Source organism: Xiphias gladius, chromosome 5, assembly GCF_016859285.1.
Source record: "Xiphias gladius isolate SHS-SW01 ecotype Sanya breed wild chromosome 5, ASM1685928v1, whole genome shotgun sequence".
NCBI lineage: Eukaryota > Metazoa > Chordata > Actinopteri > Istiophoriformes > Xiphiidae > Xiphias > Xiphias gladius.
In genome coordinates this window covers 2,594,512-2,610,608 of record NC_053404.1, presented here as the reverse complement: position 1 = coordinate 2,610,608, position 16,097 = coordinate 2,594,512, and the positions used below count along the sequence as shown (strand labels likewise).

General features: G+C 42.5%; 1 protein-coding gene across 5 annotated transcripts in view; it reads right to left on the bottom strand.

The window, feature by feature from the left end:
* The window catches only part of LOC120790065 (partitioning defective 3 homolog), a 320,005-nt gene that overhangs the window by 125,131 nt on the left and 178,777 nt on the right, over positions 1 to 16,097 (bottom strand). For all 5 annotated transcript variants that reach the window (XM_040127340.1, XM_040127335.1, XM_040127337.1 and 2 more), the window contains exons 14-15: positions 15,678 to 15,848; positions 3,759 to 3,906 (exon numbers count right to left, since the gene is read on the bottom strand). In XM_040127340.1, coding sequence (XP_039983274.1) covers positions 3,759 to 3,906; positions 15,678 to 15,848 — 319 coding nt within the window. The remainder of the gene's footprint in view (positions 1 to 3,758; positions 3,907 to 15,677; positions 15,849 to 16,097) is intronic.

Sequence of the window (16,097 nt, the reverse complement as noted above, 5' to 3'; positions counted from 1 at the left end):
AATGGTTGAACTACTGCAGCCATACCTCTTTTCACACAAAGGGACCACAATGAATATGCACGGTGAAACACGGGAAAAGGGACACGCTAATAGCACTTTGATGCAGTCCGGACACAAAGGTAAGAGGGCGGCCACTCTGCCTCGTGTCCTGTGCTGATGGCTGAGCACACAAAGAGGATCAGTCTGCAGACTGTGAAGTACTGGAGTTGAGGAGACAGCTGGGTCTAGTTCTGGGAAAACGGCCCCCCTTAAACAAAATTAGTGAAGACAACTGTGTCTGGGGACACCTAGAGGTTATTGTGTCTACGAGTGTGTTTTCTCTTGTACTTCCATCTTTCTAAAAAATCTGTCCTTATACTGATTAAATTGTCCAAAGTGAGAGAACTTGTTCTGTACTTCTGTAGGTGAGTAATTTTGGATTGAATTAATGTGTGTCTACAGGATTTTGCACCGTCGCCTGCCCTGCATACATTGCATCATATGAACATCTCCTTTCCTGTGTGACAACAGCATGAGTCTGTTTGGCTGGTCCCCACATCCAGCCTCCTGTCCCACCCCTCCTTCACTCCTGTGCCAGTCCTAGGTGTGCACTCTGAGTCAGGCATTTGGCCAAACAGTCACATCCACAGACAGTGTCCACGGGCTCTAATTTTCACCCCAGCGTGTAGACCCTGCACCCAGTGGCACTTTTCAATTAGACAGAACGGAATGCGAAGCTGGGTGTGATGCTAACGACCTTTGTGTCAAACCTCGGCTGTCGCTGGCACACTGTGCACACACAGGAGACTCACTGAGTTCCAGATTTCCTTCCCTTTTATTTACTTTTTATTCGTTCTTTTTTCTTTCTTTCTTACCATTTTTCCTGCTTTTAAAGAAAAATCACCCCTGCCAATTCTCTATCCTTTCACCACAAAAAAAAGGGAAAAGGAGGGAAAACAGGAGAATAAAAGGAAAAAGGGTCAGGAACTCATTTCATTTGGGGAGCAGAGAGTCAAGTAGAGATTACTATATGTTCACCACCTGCTAGCTTTGGATTCAGCCCCTGGCCATGATATTACAACTGGTGTGTGCATGTGTGAAGCTAAAGCTGACAATATCACAGCATTTCATGGCTTACTGAAGCAAACGGGGAATGGAATTACCTCTGACTATTGATTAGCTGAATGTGTACAGCCACAAATATATAAACACACACACAAAGCAGGTATTTCTAAATGGCAGCCCAAAACACTACAGGGAAGATCAAGAAAGGCTGGCTTTACAATCAATGAGACAGCGCTATGCCAGCCATGTCTGGCCTTCATGATTCAGTAATTTAGCAGGTCTAGATACACTCAACATCGAGCTGTCAGTCACGCCCTGTCGACTGTGTGCTTCCTGACCTTGCGGAGCCGATCTCAGCATCTGTCCTCTAACCACATCTGTCACTTCTCACACACCAGGCAATATGTCTGAGCCCATCCGAAATAATATATAGGAGAAGATAGAGAGTGGAAACAGGTACTGTCTGTCTAGCCTGCAGAAATTCACCATCAACACCAGTGGAGAGTAAGTGAGGAGACAATTTTAATTGGTTATATTGTTATTATGTCTTCATTATGCTTATTTATTGCCTTGATTCAAACTAAAGTGAATAAGTGTAGTAGACTAAAATTGTGGGTTAAATTTAGAAATGGAAAGAAAAAAACAAAGCATGTGTTGGATGAACATGAATAACTCTGATGTGTGAGGAATACTGATGCTATTTGCTTTCAAACTTGCTTTTTGTGACATCTGATCAAGGTTAACTAGATCTTAGCTCTGCGTTGTCAGTGAGCAAGGTCATTGCCACTTGCTTTGGGCAGAAGAGACACAGAGACAGTTTCTCTCAGTTTTTCCTCAAATATACCTACTGTCCTTTAATGCATTTTAGGGACAAAACAAAATGCATCATCCGCGGCTTCGGTAAACTGAAGATTTTTATGGACAAAATGAGGATCATATATACAGCAATGGCAAAAGACCAAAATTTTGACTGTCCCTGAGCAGCACATTCCTTGATTTTACTTCTCAGGTTCTAAATTCTACCTCACTGCGGCAGTGTTGTGTTGCTGTAATGAATAAAAACTCATCTCTGGTAGCATCAGAAATTTAAATAACAGAATTGTGTCAGTTTAAAAAGGTGAGGACTCACAAAATGTAGGCACGGGTTAATGAGGGCACGACTCAGAGACAGCTTGAAGACGCAGAAGAAAAGGAACTGACATTTTCTCGCTGCAAGACAATCCGAGTCAAAGATCTGAGACTCCACTGAGCTTCGTCTGTAATAACTTAGTGCTTTAGCTCCCACTCCCACCTCCCCACCCCTAAAACCCTTCCACTTGGTTCATTTGACTCCTGCTCCGCAGGATGAGATGAGCGCTGGGCGCCCTTGAAGTTTCAGCAGCAAAAAACTTTTCCATTAGCGCCCACAGTTGCCGCTTATGATCACAGCAGCATTCCAAAAAACCTGCATCGGAAAAGCAAGTGGAATAAATAAGAGAGGAAAACCCAGCCAATTTGAGAACATTTGATTCAAGATGGAGGGGTAAGACATGATGAAAGAGCAAAAAAAGAGAAGGGGAGACAGGGAGACAGAGGGAGAGAGTGTGTCAGGGGCAAGCCCTATTGATCTGGAGGCTTAATTAACCATCAGATGCCTCTGACACATCCTCTGATCTTCCATGATCAGTGGCACAGTGGCACCACACTGGGTGGAATGTTGGGGAGGGGATAGGAGAGAAACAGGAGAATGAATGGAGGAAGGGTGGAAAGGGACAAAGTCTATATCATTGACAGATGACAAATTCACTTCATCCATGCAGAGAAGGTGGAATTGGTAAAAGGGTGGGAGGTGAAGGAGGAGAAAGTGCGAAGACAAGAAGATCTTGATGATACAGTTTATCAGAAGGGAGAAAAATGGCGAAAGTTGGAGTTTGGAGAAAGAAAAAGTAAGAAGAGAGAAGATGGAGAAGAAGAGATAGAAGAGGTGAGAAAAGAGGGTAGGATGGATATATAATAACATGGAGGGGATGGGAAGTAAAGTTAATAAACAAGTGTGTAAAAAAAACCTACTGTGTGGGTTGAGAAAAAGGGTGTGGATACATGCGACTACACTGCATCATCCCCAACAAAGACACCCTCCCTACACTGATGCAATTACCTTCAGCTTCTGTGTGTATGCATATGTGAAAGGTCTGTCGATGTTGAGATGACAGCAGCGATTGCCCGAGGATTGAATTGCCAATTCTAATACACCTGAAGAGCGGAGATCTTAGCCCACTGATGTCAACTGGGTAGAATGGGAGTCAACCCCAGTGAAGCCAGTTGGGATTGGAGTGAAGGTGGGGAGGATTGGAGATGACGTTAATCCCTGAGGGGTTTGAATAGTGAAATAGCATACCTTGGGATGCAGGGCGATGAGGCAGAGTGAGGCTTTGAAGGTAATGCTGGCTGGGGGTTTTGGGGAAAGAGGTAGCAAAAACACTTCACAGGGCATGAGGTAGATGTTAAAATTGATTGGCAAATATCAGATTACAGAAGGCACCAATTTATGAGGAAAATATATCCTGTATAGCAAGAGGTTAACAGGTCAACCACAACTCCAATCAAGGCGAATGGGGATTGAGCGGCCGAAAAGAATCCAATTTGTGGAGTAATTTTGTGTCTAGTAAAAGGTGAAAGAGACACAAATGTGTTGAAAGGGGGAGTGAAAGAACCCCTGCTAATATATGACTCACCAATGCGTCCCATCACATTAGCCCGTGGTGTGGAGATGTTGTCCAAGCCCTCAATGGTTTCATACAGAGAGTGGGAGATACGGCGCTCATGGTTGTCCAGTAGAGAGTTCATGGGATGCACTAAAACTGGAGGGCTGCCAGGGGCTTCCTACAGAGACGGGGAGAGAGATGAAGAGCAGGCATGAGGTCTTACCAAAAGGTGCCAAATATATGTTCTATCTAGTCTCATAAAAAGTTGTAAAATTTTGTTAAAGGCCCTGTATGAAAAAAATTCGCCATATACATTATGTTTGCAGTATATTCATAAATGTTACTAAAAATTTTGAGTCACTGATGGAAAGAATTACCATACCAAGCTTACAACACCAAGTTGGCCTAGAATAGGATTTTTGAAAATTACATGTCCAAAATGCTGAAAACAAGTTCTGAAATGGAAAGAGGAACGACTATCTTTTCCCACTGGGAGATTTGAACCGTCATTTACCGATTATTTTTGCTGTGTATACGCAACATATGAATGGGAAGATACTCTATATACACACAGTCACATTCACACACAAAAGAAGAAATGGTGTCTGCATAGCATGGCACTTAGTGCGATGCCATCAATACTCCAAAAAAGATGGAACCGGGGCTTTAACATCCATCTCGGCTTGCGTCGGTATTATCTGGTTCAGCAGTGTGAAACAGCTCCTGCAGTAGTCCGAGAAGGATAAAGCTCCATGGATTTCCCATCGGCCAATAGACAGCTGTCTCTAACAATTAATAAATGGACCAGTGACATTTGCCATGTGGTCGATAGGCCGCACTGCTGGTTATTGAGCCCACTGTACAAGCAGTGCTTGTGTCAGTCTTGACAGGGGACATGGTTAGCAGTTAGTCTTTGGGTTTGGGACCAGTGGGCCAGGATACTGTGTCCAGTCTTCAACAGCCAATAGTCTGTCAAATGTGATATTTTTAGGATAGAGACAATGGAGCTACCACAGAAAGAGACAGGGGGTAGAGAGGTAAAAACAAATCTCAAATCCACGTGCAGAGAGTTAGTGGCTAAAGCTTGGGCCTCGGCCTTATTCCACACAATGCTTCAGAGCAGCCTGTGGGCAGCAAGGGGAACGCACTGGAGAAGAACTCGCTGTACAGGACCTATGACAGATAGCTCTCTGCACAGTTCCAACTCTGTACCTCAAGCATGCTCTAAACCAGGAGGCCCTGGCTAATATAACAATACTCTGCTGACAGGAGAGCAGGAGGACGAAGGAGAGAGAGGAAGAGAAGAAGAAGAGGAAACTCCCCACCATGTTTCCCACCACCACATTAGGGAGGTTGCGGTCAGCAAATGGAGGGAATAACGAGAAAAAAGAATTTCAGGGTGTGGGGGCTGAGACCACAGTGCAGCGTGGGTCCTGTTCGTGTGCATGCTCATGGTAGGAGCATGCCCTGGGAGACGGATATCAGGTTAGAGGGACTTACTGGCGGTTCAATATACAGTAAATGACAGGTTTAATGAGGTTGAGAGTGCAGGACTCTATCGTGACAGTGTGGTTATAAGAGCGATGGGTGAGAAGGGAAAGAAGCGGTGAGTGTTGGTGTGAAATTGGGGCCTGGGTCAACGCAATTACAATCAGAGCCACGGTCACTGCCAGCATGTGCCTGGACGATTCAGGCTCAATAAGGTTCAAATTGTTTAAATTAAGATTTATTCTACGCACTTCTTTCTCTTTTACTCAACACCTCTCTGGACTTTTAAATCTGTTTTTGAGATTGTAGATCTCAGATGAGAGGTATGGAAATGTGCGGACAGTGGAACAGAAAGCAAGCGGCTGAGAACCAAATTATGTGAAAACTATGTTTAGTCTGTGTCGAATGGAATAGATCTCAGAGAGACACTATGTCACTGTCTCCCTCTATCTTTGAGAGCTGAACAGGCTTATTTTAAAAGTATTCATTGGTTTCTATGGCAAATAGACTTTGGAATCCACTTAACATAGAGCCAAAATGGCAGCAATTTAATCTTTGTGTATCCAGTATTAATTAAGTCTGCTTCTGTGCATACTAATGCTTTAGCACACTGTGAATGTTTACTGACTTGTGAATGTTCACTGACTGGTGCAAGTTTGTATGACAAGGGGTGACATTTTTATGTAAAATATGCGCCCTTTGCTGTCACCCTTTATTCCGTCTTCAACATACATCTAATTTTTTTCTGAGGTAAAGATTTTCTGATGCTTAAGAACAGTCCATTTTCCTGCAACCGAAGCAGCGTGTTAGAAGGATTAAATAAATAGAAGAAGAAACTGGTAGTTAGCTTTAGTATCAATAGTTACTATTGTCTTAAAAGACAAACATAAAATTGCCAACCACAGAATAATCAATAAAACAACCCAAGGAAAAATAAAAATGCCTCCTGCTGCCGATTTAATCCCTAAACAACAGCAACAGCAAGTTAATCGAGGGGCTTATTTTTCCAAAAGTGGAAAAAAAAGTGTTAAAGTGTTCCTTTAAGTCTTTCAGTGTCATTGGTGAGATTTTAGTCCTTTCTTACCCCAGGTTCTCATCACCTCATCATGTGTTTAATCTGCCTTAATCTAGTCATTTTCAGAGTGGATTATCCCGTTGACTGAGGGAGGGGGCGGAGCGCTGTGACTTGCACTGAGCCCAGTCAAGATCAGCTGCTGCACAGTGACTGGACTCGCTAACCGCGCCTGTGTGTTTGTGTGTTCAAGGTAATGCTTTTATTTGTGTATGGATGTGTGAATGTAGTATGAGAGTGCGTGTATGCGCATAACTGTATTTATATGCGTGCGTGTGTGTGTGTGTGTGTGTGTGTGTGTGTGTGTGTGTTTATATGCATTTGTGGTAAGTACAGACAAATGTGTTATTGCGTGTGCATCAGCATCTCCCTGACCTTGAGTATTTGGATAAAGGAAGCAGCAGTGTGTCCACAGGGCTGGTCTTAAGCTGTCAACTAAGGCTAATAATGTCTAGTCCACGGCAATTTCCTGGCCTTCTATCATGGTCTCAGCCTGTTGCTCTGGCCTTAATCCAGTCAACCTCCACTATAACGCTGTAATTACAATCCTTAAACTGCTGCATCCTGCCACAGGCACAGATACCCCGCTTTCATTAGCTTCTCACATCCACCTAGAGACTCATCTAATGCCGGCGCTTCCCAACGTGGAGCCCGTGGTGTTTTAGGAGCTCTTAGCAGAACTTCAATTTCTCCGAAACATCGCAGAGACAGGAAATTAGCCCGACAGCAGGATATGTGAGAATGACTCCTGATCATATTTCAGTGTCCCACCTCTGTTACCAAGTAACCAGTGCAACAAACCATTGCTCTGAAATAAATACTATTATTACCTTTCTAATGCACTCACAATAACACTAACATGTGGATTTTGAGCATGTATAATATACATAACAAAAATCGTTAGGATTCATTGTTTCACAGCTAGCACCTAGGCGTTGTCCAATGTGCTCCAGGCATTATTCTGTGTGGCCATTCTGTGCTTGTTTATTGCCTGGACACAGCCTACGCATAACTGAGCTGTCAATGTTTTAGCTGTTGTTAATAATGTTGAAAGGTTAGGTAATATTAATACTAGATAGGAGGTTCCTTATCAAGAATAAATTAGACTTCAGAATGAAAAAACTGAATTTTTCTGTCCTTTTTCTATCTAACTCTATTTTTGTGTCAGAAAATACTTTGATATTCAGTTTTTCGAATCGAGGGACAAGACCATTTTCAGGAAAAGCCCATTTTTCATTTTCGGATTTTCGTTTCACAGTAGGAAATCAATTGCTGGTGGCATGGCTAAAACTTCACAAACTGAAATTCAAAGCATTGAAATTCATATGCAATAGCTTACTTAACATTATATGGCTAAATGATTATTAGGTTGGGTTTTCCTTATTGTTGGCTAGTAGGATCACTACTACTACTAATAAAACACTTAACTCCTTCTTCCTGTCATTTTGTGCTACAGAGGAAACTGTAACAATGTCCAAACATCCAGTACGATGGATGTCTCCTTTTCATATGTACACATTTTTTACTTTTTAGTTACAGTTTCAAGACTTAAGATAACTTTCAACACATTAAGAGTGTTTCTGGCTTTTATCCCAGACCTATGCCTTCTGTCAGCGTCGCTGGTATCAACCAAATACTTTTCCATCTTCTTTTCATCTCTTCAGTGGGGATCTATATTTCTGGTTGTGACCTGTTGAGAGTTGACAATCCTCTGTTCATACTGGCCAAGTTCAAGCACAGTGCAATGCTATTATACACAGCTAACAAGTGACCACCACATATACTATGCTGTGAAGCGAAAGGAATGTGCGTGTACGTGTGTGTGTGTGTATTCACGTACACGTGTATGTTGCGCAACAACACTTGGGTTTTCAGACACTAAAGCACACACTTCACCTCTGCAGTCCTCCACTGTGCCCAAGCAGCCCACTCAAACACCAGATTCATTATATTATTCTCTCAATTGGTCCTATTGAGTTTCCCCTGCCGCTCCTAACTGAGTTAGTCCTCGGAGAGCCGGCTGGGAATGAGGGCCCGGCACTTCTGGAATTGCATTTCTGCTGCTCTTTCTACTTTCCTCAATTTAGTCACCACTTTGTTGCAAACCGCATTTCCCAGAGTGCACTGCTCCGTGCCCCCGCGCTATCCCCTTTCAATGAATCACTCCTATTTGCTATGACAACGGCAGTTGCAGTTCCTTCATGTCATGATCTAACTACCTTCAAATCACTCACTATTAAGTTGAAGGGGTGGGGTCAACACAGATTTCCAGCCCTTTCTCTAGCCTCTGTTGTGGGCCAGCATCTCAGTGTTTTAAGGTCTCTCCCAGCAGTGGTTAGCTCAATACTAATAAAACCATAATTTACTAGGCCGGGACCCTGATTGATAGCTCTCTCAAGGCTCTATCGATCAGCCCTTCTCTCATCCGAGGGAGCGTCCATTGTTAGGGCCAGCCACTTCCTTCCCCTTTGTCTCTTTGCATAAACGTTCTCTTAGTGACTAACAGCAACACTATTGGAAAGAATTACAAACATGGGCCATTAGCATGCTGAGGACACTACCCGGGTGCTCTTTGAGATAGAGAATAAGCTGTCGTATCTACTCTTTTCGCGGAGTTAACTAAACTACCACGACTGCGAGCTTCTATGATGCACCAGTGCCGGGGTGAGAGCATGGCATAAATACTCCGCTGCTTCGATCATTCGTCTGTACCCACCGCCGCTTCTCGTGAATAATAAAACATTGTTCTAGCTTGCCAGTTACCTGACAAAGTTCCCTAATGGTGTAGTTGTAAAATATAAGAGTGTGGTAAACTTATGGTCTACAGGTGGTCACCATTACAAAGAAAATGACCACAGATAAAACTAACTGTTTTAAGAAGAATTTTTTTTTTTTTTTGCTTCTTCTTTTTGAAACCCCAACATATTTAAAATGCATCATTTTGATTTCGCTTTTGTATGTAATATTAGCTCATGTCATTGCGTCAGGCTAAAAATGTGGGTTAACCCCCCACCTCACTCTGCAAGCTGCCCTGTAATCCTTCTCCATCATGCTGTTATGAGCCCGTCACATTCTTTCACTTCAAAGCACTGACGTTAATTATCTTTCATGTATATCAAAACCTCAGCACGGCAGTAAATGTCGGCATTACTGGTGGTGTATTTGCGGAGGAACGGCAGAACACCAGCGGGCATTTCTGTAAATGTGGTACCATGAATTGGCTTAAGGAAATCAAGGAAACAGGAAACCGGAAACTTTCTCAGGTGACTAAATGCACTGGGCCACGTGGTTTCGTGTCCCACATGGTATTTACATAATTAGGGTTCCTGAACTAGAAAGTCTTTCAAGTGCTCAAAAGAGGGGGAATTTTTTACATAAAAGCATTACATTTACGTATGTCTCAAGGTTGTCTGCTGAGACAAGCATAAAATAAAAAAGCCAAAGTTAGAAATATCTTTATTTCAATAACAGGGAATCGAACAAATGGGGAAGATCACTGGTGAAGCGAAGGACATCCTTAGGCAGTAGCTCTGTCTCATGAATTATCATGAGAACTCTATACTGGAGCACCACAATGTAAAAATACAACACTGTGAAATTCAACTCAATCTGTAGATGTGTTGAATGAGCGAAGTAGTTCGCTGGCAAACACAGACAGGGAAGAATAGAAAGGTTTGGTGGGGAAAGTATCTTTTTTCGTTGCTCTGATTAATGCAGTGCTTCACTGGCAAGTTGAAGTACCACTGCCAGGAAGCACAAAAACAAACAAACAAAAAAAAAAACATATGACAGCCAGTCTGTCAAAAACAGTCAATGTCTGCAGGAGATCTCTGTCATAAATAACATCAAAATGCGTACATCCGTAAGTGTCATGAACTGCTACGGCTGTTGCGAGACACAGGAACAAACATCCACCACCGATCAAAAGTTCATAAGCAGGATAAGGGGCACAGGCGAGAGGGGGGTGCATTTTTTATATGACCAGACATAAAATCCAGGTCACTTTATTGGAATAATTCTACCTTAAATTCCCACTGATTAGCTGCTATTCAGGTTTTCTACCAACCTCGTTTGTATTGGAATAAGTGCTGATTATGTCTCACAATAAGCCATCTTCTTCGTTCTGCCCACACGACGGTCAATTTTGTTGGTTTCAGCCAGATTGAGATGAGGGTAGCTGATCAGCTAGGGGGTTGAAGAATATTTTTTTTTAGAATTGCCAACACACATTTCTCAAAACTGATTTAAAGTTTTCAAAGCTTTGTTACACTCCATTTCTTGCACGTTGGCATACTATTTTCAAAACTTAAGTTTACATTCTAAACCTTACATAACACAAGATGAATGCTGACCCAAATAGAGGAACTTCTTTTCCTCATGGAAGCGGAAGGTTTACGACCACCAGCCACAGGATCAGATGTCCCTCTATGACACGATGGATGCGAGAAGCTCTGACATATCTGCCCGAGATAGTCAGGAAGGGTCGGGCAGCAAAATGATTCTTTCCCAGGTGGACTGAAGGTGTGATGTGGGTGAGAACTTGTTTCCAAATTAAGACGACAGGGTTGACTAACGCTGTTGTATTGCTATATATGTAGCTATTCTATACATGTACTATATACATAAAGAATATGTATAGTTTTGCACTGCATTACTAGAATTACTTTAATTTCATTTTGCGCACTTGGAATGAACGTCAAAAACGTCAAACAAATAAAATGATAACAAAGCCTATGAAAGCATATTGCAGCATTTGTGATACATATCTGTACATACTGAATACTGTAATGTAGTGATCCATATCGTCATGCTAGCTGTCATCGGTGTTGTTTTAGGCCAGTGTATTTTGAGTTACAGTGTTGCTGTTGAGAGACATATGTTGTCTGTGTTCTGGTACCAAGCTTGATCCTGAGATGTATAGGACGAGTTTTAGTGGTTGCATTAGTGCTTTTTGGATGTCAGATCAACTGTGGTGCTGAGCTGCATGTCGGTAAAGAGAGCGGTCTGAATGGTTTCGAAAAAGGGAACTCAGTATAGGGAAATGTGGGTTGCGAATTGTAAAAAACTGCAATTAGGTCTTTATGTCATCACGACTGTTCACACTCCATACTTATTTAGGCTGCCGTCTCTTCAGCACACCTCTTACCTCACTGCTAAACTTTGCTCAACGTTCCACATTTCCAAGGTAATTACATCCCAGCGATTGGAAAATTGCTGTTGCAGGTTACCTCATCTCACAAAATCATGACTGCATCATTAAAGACGGATATGGCGGACAACAACAGGCATGCCTCCAAAAAGCATATACAGGATTATGTCCTCAGATTGTCACAAACAAATGGTGATAGACATGGGCGGTACTGAGAGAGATGTCAGATTTAATGTACGAAACATTGAACGAATGGATGTACATTTTAAAAACAATCGAAAGTGGAGGGCAGAAAGTCGCAAATAAATCTAACACTGACTTTGAACAACCAAACCACTGCAGCAGATTTGATTCAGTCACAGGTCTCTGGGTGTGTGACTTGAGGATCGAGTCCCTGCGCTAAAAACAAGAAAGATGAAGAACATTCGGAAAGTGTAGCCAAATAAATGAATAAATAAATATATAAATAGGTAAATAATGGAACTGAAATGACTTGTCATAAATTTAATTGCTTAAACACATGCGCTGATATATTAATAGAACTCAGATACAGAGGAGAAATTATACAGTCTCTGAAGCAGCAATGCAATTACAATGCTTCGAAGGAATTGGCGGTGACCAATCATATCGCCTGACTATCTGGGGCAGAATGGCAGTTTTTCAAACAGGGGATATCTGCAGGACCAGAAGAGAGGGAAATTAATTGTTCTGGTAAAGAGCGTGCGTATGGGGGTATCTGTGCTTTTGTGCGTACTGAGCATATTCCAACGTTATGAATATAGCTTTCGGCCTCCCTTTGTTTTCTGTTGGATTAAACATCAAATGCACTATAAGGCATTGGTATTAGGACTGGTTTCCAAAAGTAGCCACAAACAGCTGGAGACATTTCCTCGACATATCCAACAGGCTCCATCAGCTGACTTTAGATCTCGTTGCATTTGGCTTGCTGCATCTTCGACTCACTACTATTCAGTGACCTAGTTGAGTGATAGTCTTCCTCGACAAATTAGTGTGTTCACTCTGGTCAGATTTTGAATAATAAAAGTGGCAAACTGCTTGGTTAGGCTGGAATTCATCCTTAATCAAGTTGAAGTGTTTTTTCTCTTTATTCCGAGGTCATAAAAAAATCCTCATTTTCACCCAAGGTAAAGGCCACTCATTTGCTACTGCTTTGATGGCAGCAAAAGTAGACCAGGCACTCCACCTCAGACGCGGGCTTAATCATGGGCAGACAGTAATAACCAGCCTATTGAAACACTTGTCTTCGCCTTTGAGAGGATACGTCTGGGTAGATCTTGCCCGAAGTTCTGCTGAAAGCAAATGGGCTTCTGAGAGACCTTGGCCAATGTGTGGAACTGTGTGTGTGTGTGTGTGTGTGTGTGTGTGTGTGTGTGTGTGTTCTTTTAGGTAATGCATTTGTGTGTGCGTGCATGTGAGGTCACACAGTCCCGAATGTCACATTGTGTATTTCACATTTTCATTAAGTTGTTTCATGTTCACATCCGTGTATTCCAGGGCCCTTTTCAGCTAGAACATTTTCAGTTAAATCACGTAGAAGAAAATGGATGCCAGTTTAGTGCCTGGAGTGCAGTTTCAGTTTTTGCAAACACCCACCAAACCAAACGAGCTTAAACTACCATGAAACATTATACTGCTCTGCTCTAACAAAGATGATCATACTTTAGCCCACAGGAGCAAGCAATGATGAAATCAATGAAATTCTCATGGAGTGAGGTGGCCTGGATATGCTGCACCCATCTAAGTCCTCGCCTCTGATGCATTAGGCTGTACTGCTCGGCTCCTCTCCCCTGCAGACAGTGATGGATCTGATTCATTTCAATGGTGGCCTCCAGTGCTCACTCCCATTCAGCTGGGTGACAGTGGCAAACTGGTGCTGGCTGCCCAGAAATCTGCCTGGCCAACACAGCAGAGCAGGGGAGAAGGGGGGGTGGATGTAACTGCCGGGAGCTTATGTTGACATTTAACTTCTGCTTTTCTTATTTGAGGTTTTGCAACTAACCTTAAATTCTTCATCTACAATCTTATCTTTTCTCTACTCTGAGTAGATTAAAAGTCCCTCTAGTGACTTTAGGGAACCTTTCAAACCACTAAGCTTCCTGAAAACACTGCAGCTCAAACAATGTATGATTGCCTGTAATGGGACTTTAATGGATGGAATCTAAAACGCACTATTACATCTCCCTTCTGCTTTTGTTTGACACGCTCTCACTTTTTCTTTGCAACATCATCAATATGCTGTTTCATAGCAACTGATGTTGAAACAAACGTCGAGTTATATACAAACTTACCAAAATTTCTCTCTAAATTGATAACAACTGCAATAAACCTTAATGTAAAAATGTCGTCCTTCATCAATCCACCTACAAAGTGAGAGTGTAATAATCAGATGAAAATATTTTCAGTGTTTCTCAAGATGCATCAGTCTGTCTACCTGTCTGCCTGCTGGTGAGGGATTAAAGTGGACAGGAGAGTGACTGGACTGAAGTGATAGAACTCACCGAACCTTGGGGCTTAGCTTTCCCTGGAGGGACATGTGTCCTCTCCCCTAGTCTGGAGCGGGGAAGGAGGGGAAAGAGAGTGGAGGGATGGAGGGGGGTAGGAGGGATAAAGGCAGAATGAAAAGAGAAAGGCATGTCGACTGAAAACAGCCCTACGTCTAAAAAATGCGAAGGCCTGCGCTGATGGGCTGAGTTGCTTCAAGTGCCACCGAGACATCAAATTATAATCCAGGAAGTCCGGTTTGAATTAAAGATACATGGGTTTGAAGGAACAAAAGATACCACAACACCGCACAGTGGTTTATAATATTGGAGCAGTAAATCCTATAAAAGTTGAGGGTTTTACTGCTCCGAAAAATTATCATGACAGCAATTTCTGTATTTTATTTTTCGTCGAGATGATTGTGAGGTAACCAGTAGAAATAATGCAGTACAGGGTAATCTAACTCTGAGGGTGGTGTCGCATTGTACTGTAGCAAAAATTAATGTTCAACTTTTTTGTTGTTTTTTTATGTTTTTTTTTTCTTTTGCTGTATCCATCAGGGTTGGTACCACCGTTGTGTCAACCCAGTGGTCTCATTCAAGTGATGAAGGGAAAGAACATTACAACAAAAAGAAAAACAAGCTCACAGGGCATCAGGGGGATGACGTGTGGTAAAGAAGAGAGAGACAGAGCACTTGGAGAATGAGGGTTAGCAGAGAGGGTGAAGGGCAGGGAGAGAGTACGGGGCTCAGCGTGGTGCTCCACACTGACACACAGCCACGGGACACAAGCTCCAATTAGAGTCACAGCAACACTAATCAAACCTGATCTACAACCTCTGGCTGCAGGGTGAGTGGACGTGTGTGAGTTTGTTTAAGAATTTACACACAAATCCACAGTTTCTGAAATGCAGTCACACTGTGCTTTGCATTTCACATTGGGGTAAGTCATGTTTGCATTCATCTTGTTTTTTACTCAAGTATGTTAAAGAATACCGTTTTTCTCAAAGAAGGGCAGGCTGGGATTAGGTCTATATCCCAATGGACATTCCATGAAGATAGAAATCCCCTCACTTTTAATAGTCTTCACTTTTGCCTCACGACAAATATTCACCTAACCGCAGTACATATTCCTTTATCTGCTATCCTACAGTGTTATTCCGCCTGTCAATCATAACTCAGTAAAGTGCTTCAAAGATATCATATCAAGGCCCACCATGGGCAAAGAAAATCACGCGCATATGTCAGATGTATCACTTATCTCACACAGGAAATGAGACTGTTTGAAGATTTGCATGGGGGTGTGGTTGCTTCATAAATGTCCTCCTCTAGCTATCTCGGAGCGCCTAAAACCTATGGTGGACCGATTATGGCTAGTGGCAAGGTAGAAGAAAGCCCCTCTCATTTATCATTCAGTAGAGCTGAAATGCAGCCATCCCTCTTCTTCGTTTAATATGTCTTCGGCTTATTCACAGGCAGGATTTAAATGAAAGCGAGCACGTGTTTGTTGCGTGTGCGTTAACAATATGTACTATACTGTATACCGTATGCATGTACACATGGGGGAAAGTGAGGTGCACAGTCCATCTTAGAATTATGGTAGGTCATAATTAGAATAATTTTTTAAAAATTTGATTAAAAATGAAACAAAGGCAGACCAATTAAATCTGACTCCCTGTGATGCCAATTACTGTGGTCCCCAGGACATCAGTGCGACTCCTCCGTGACTGTTAGGCTACCTCACTGTTTTTGGCCACCCGCCGGGCCACGATGAGCTGGATCATCCCTCGCTTGTTGCCCTCCACAGACATGGATTTGCGCAGTGTTTCCATGGCATCCTGGTTGGTCTTCCCGAGCAACGACTCTCCATTGACTGCAATGAGTTGGTCATTGACATGTAGACGCCCATCCTGCAGACAAATACCAACAGGGGAAAATTAGATCCGGCTCTTAAAATACTCATGAACACTGTCATCATGAGTTTTAAACATGACAAAAATGTAAATTCTGCAGCTGCAACTTAAAGGAGACTGATTTTGTTGACGCATTTCTGTTCTCTGTGTTGCTGCCGGTGAAAATGACTGCTCTTTTGTTGATGCATTTCTGATGAATGATAGCGGTAAGTGCTAGACATTTGTTTGCCCATTAATTGTTTTTAA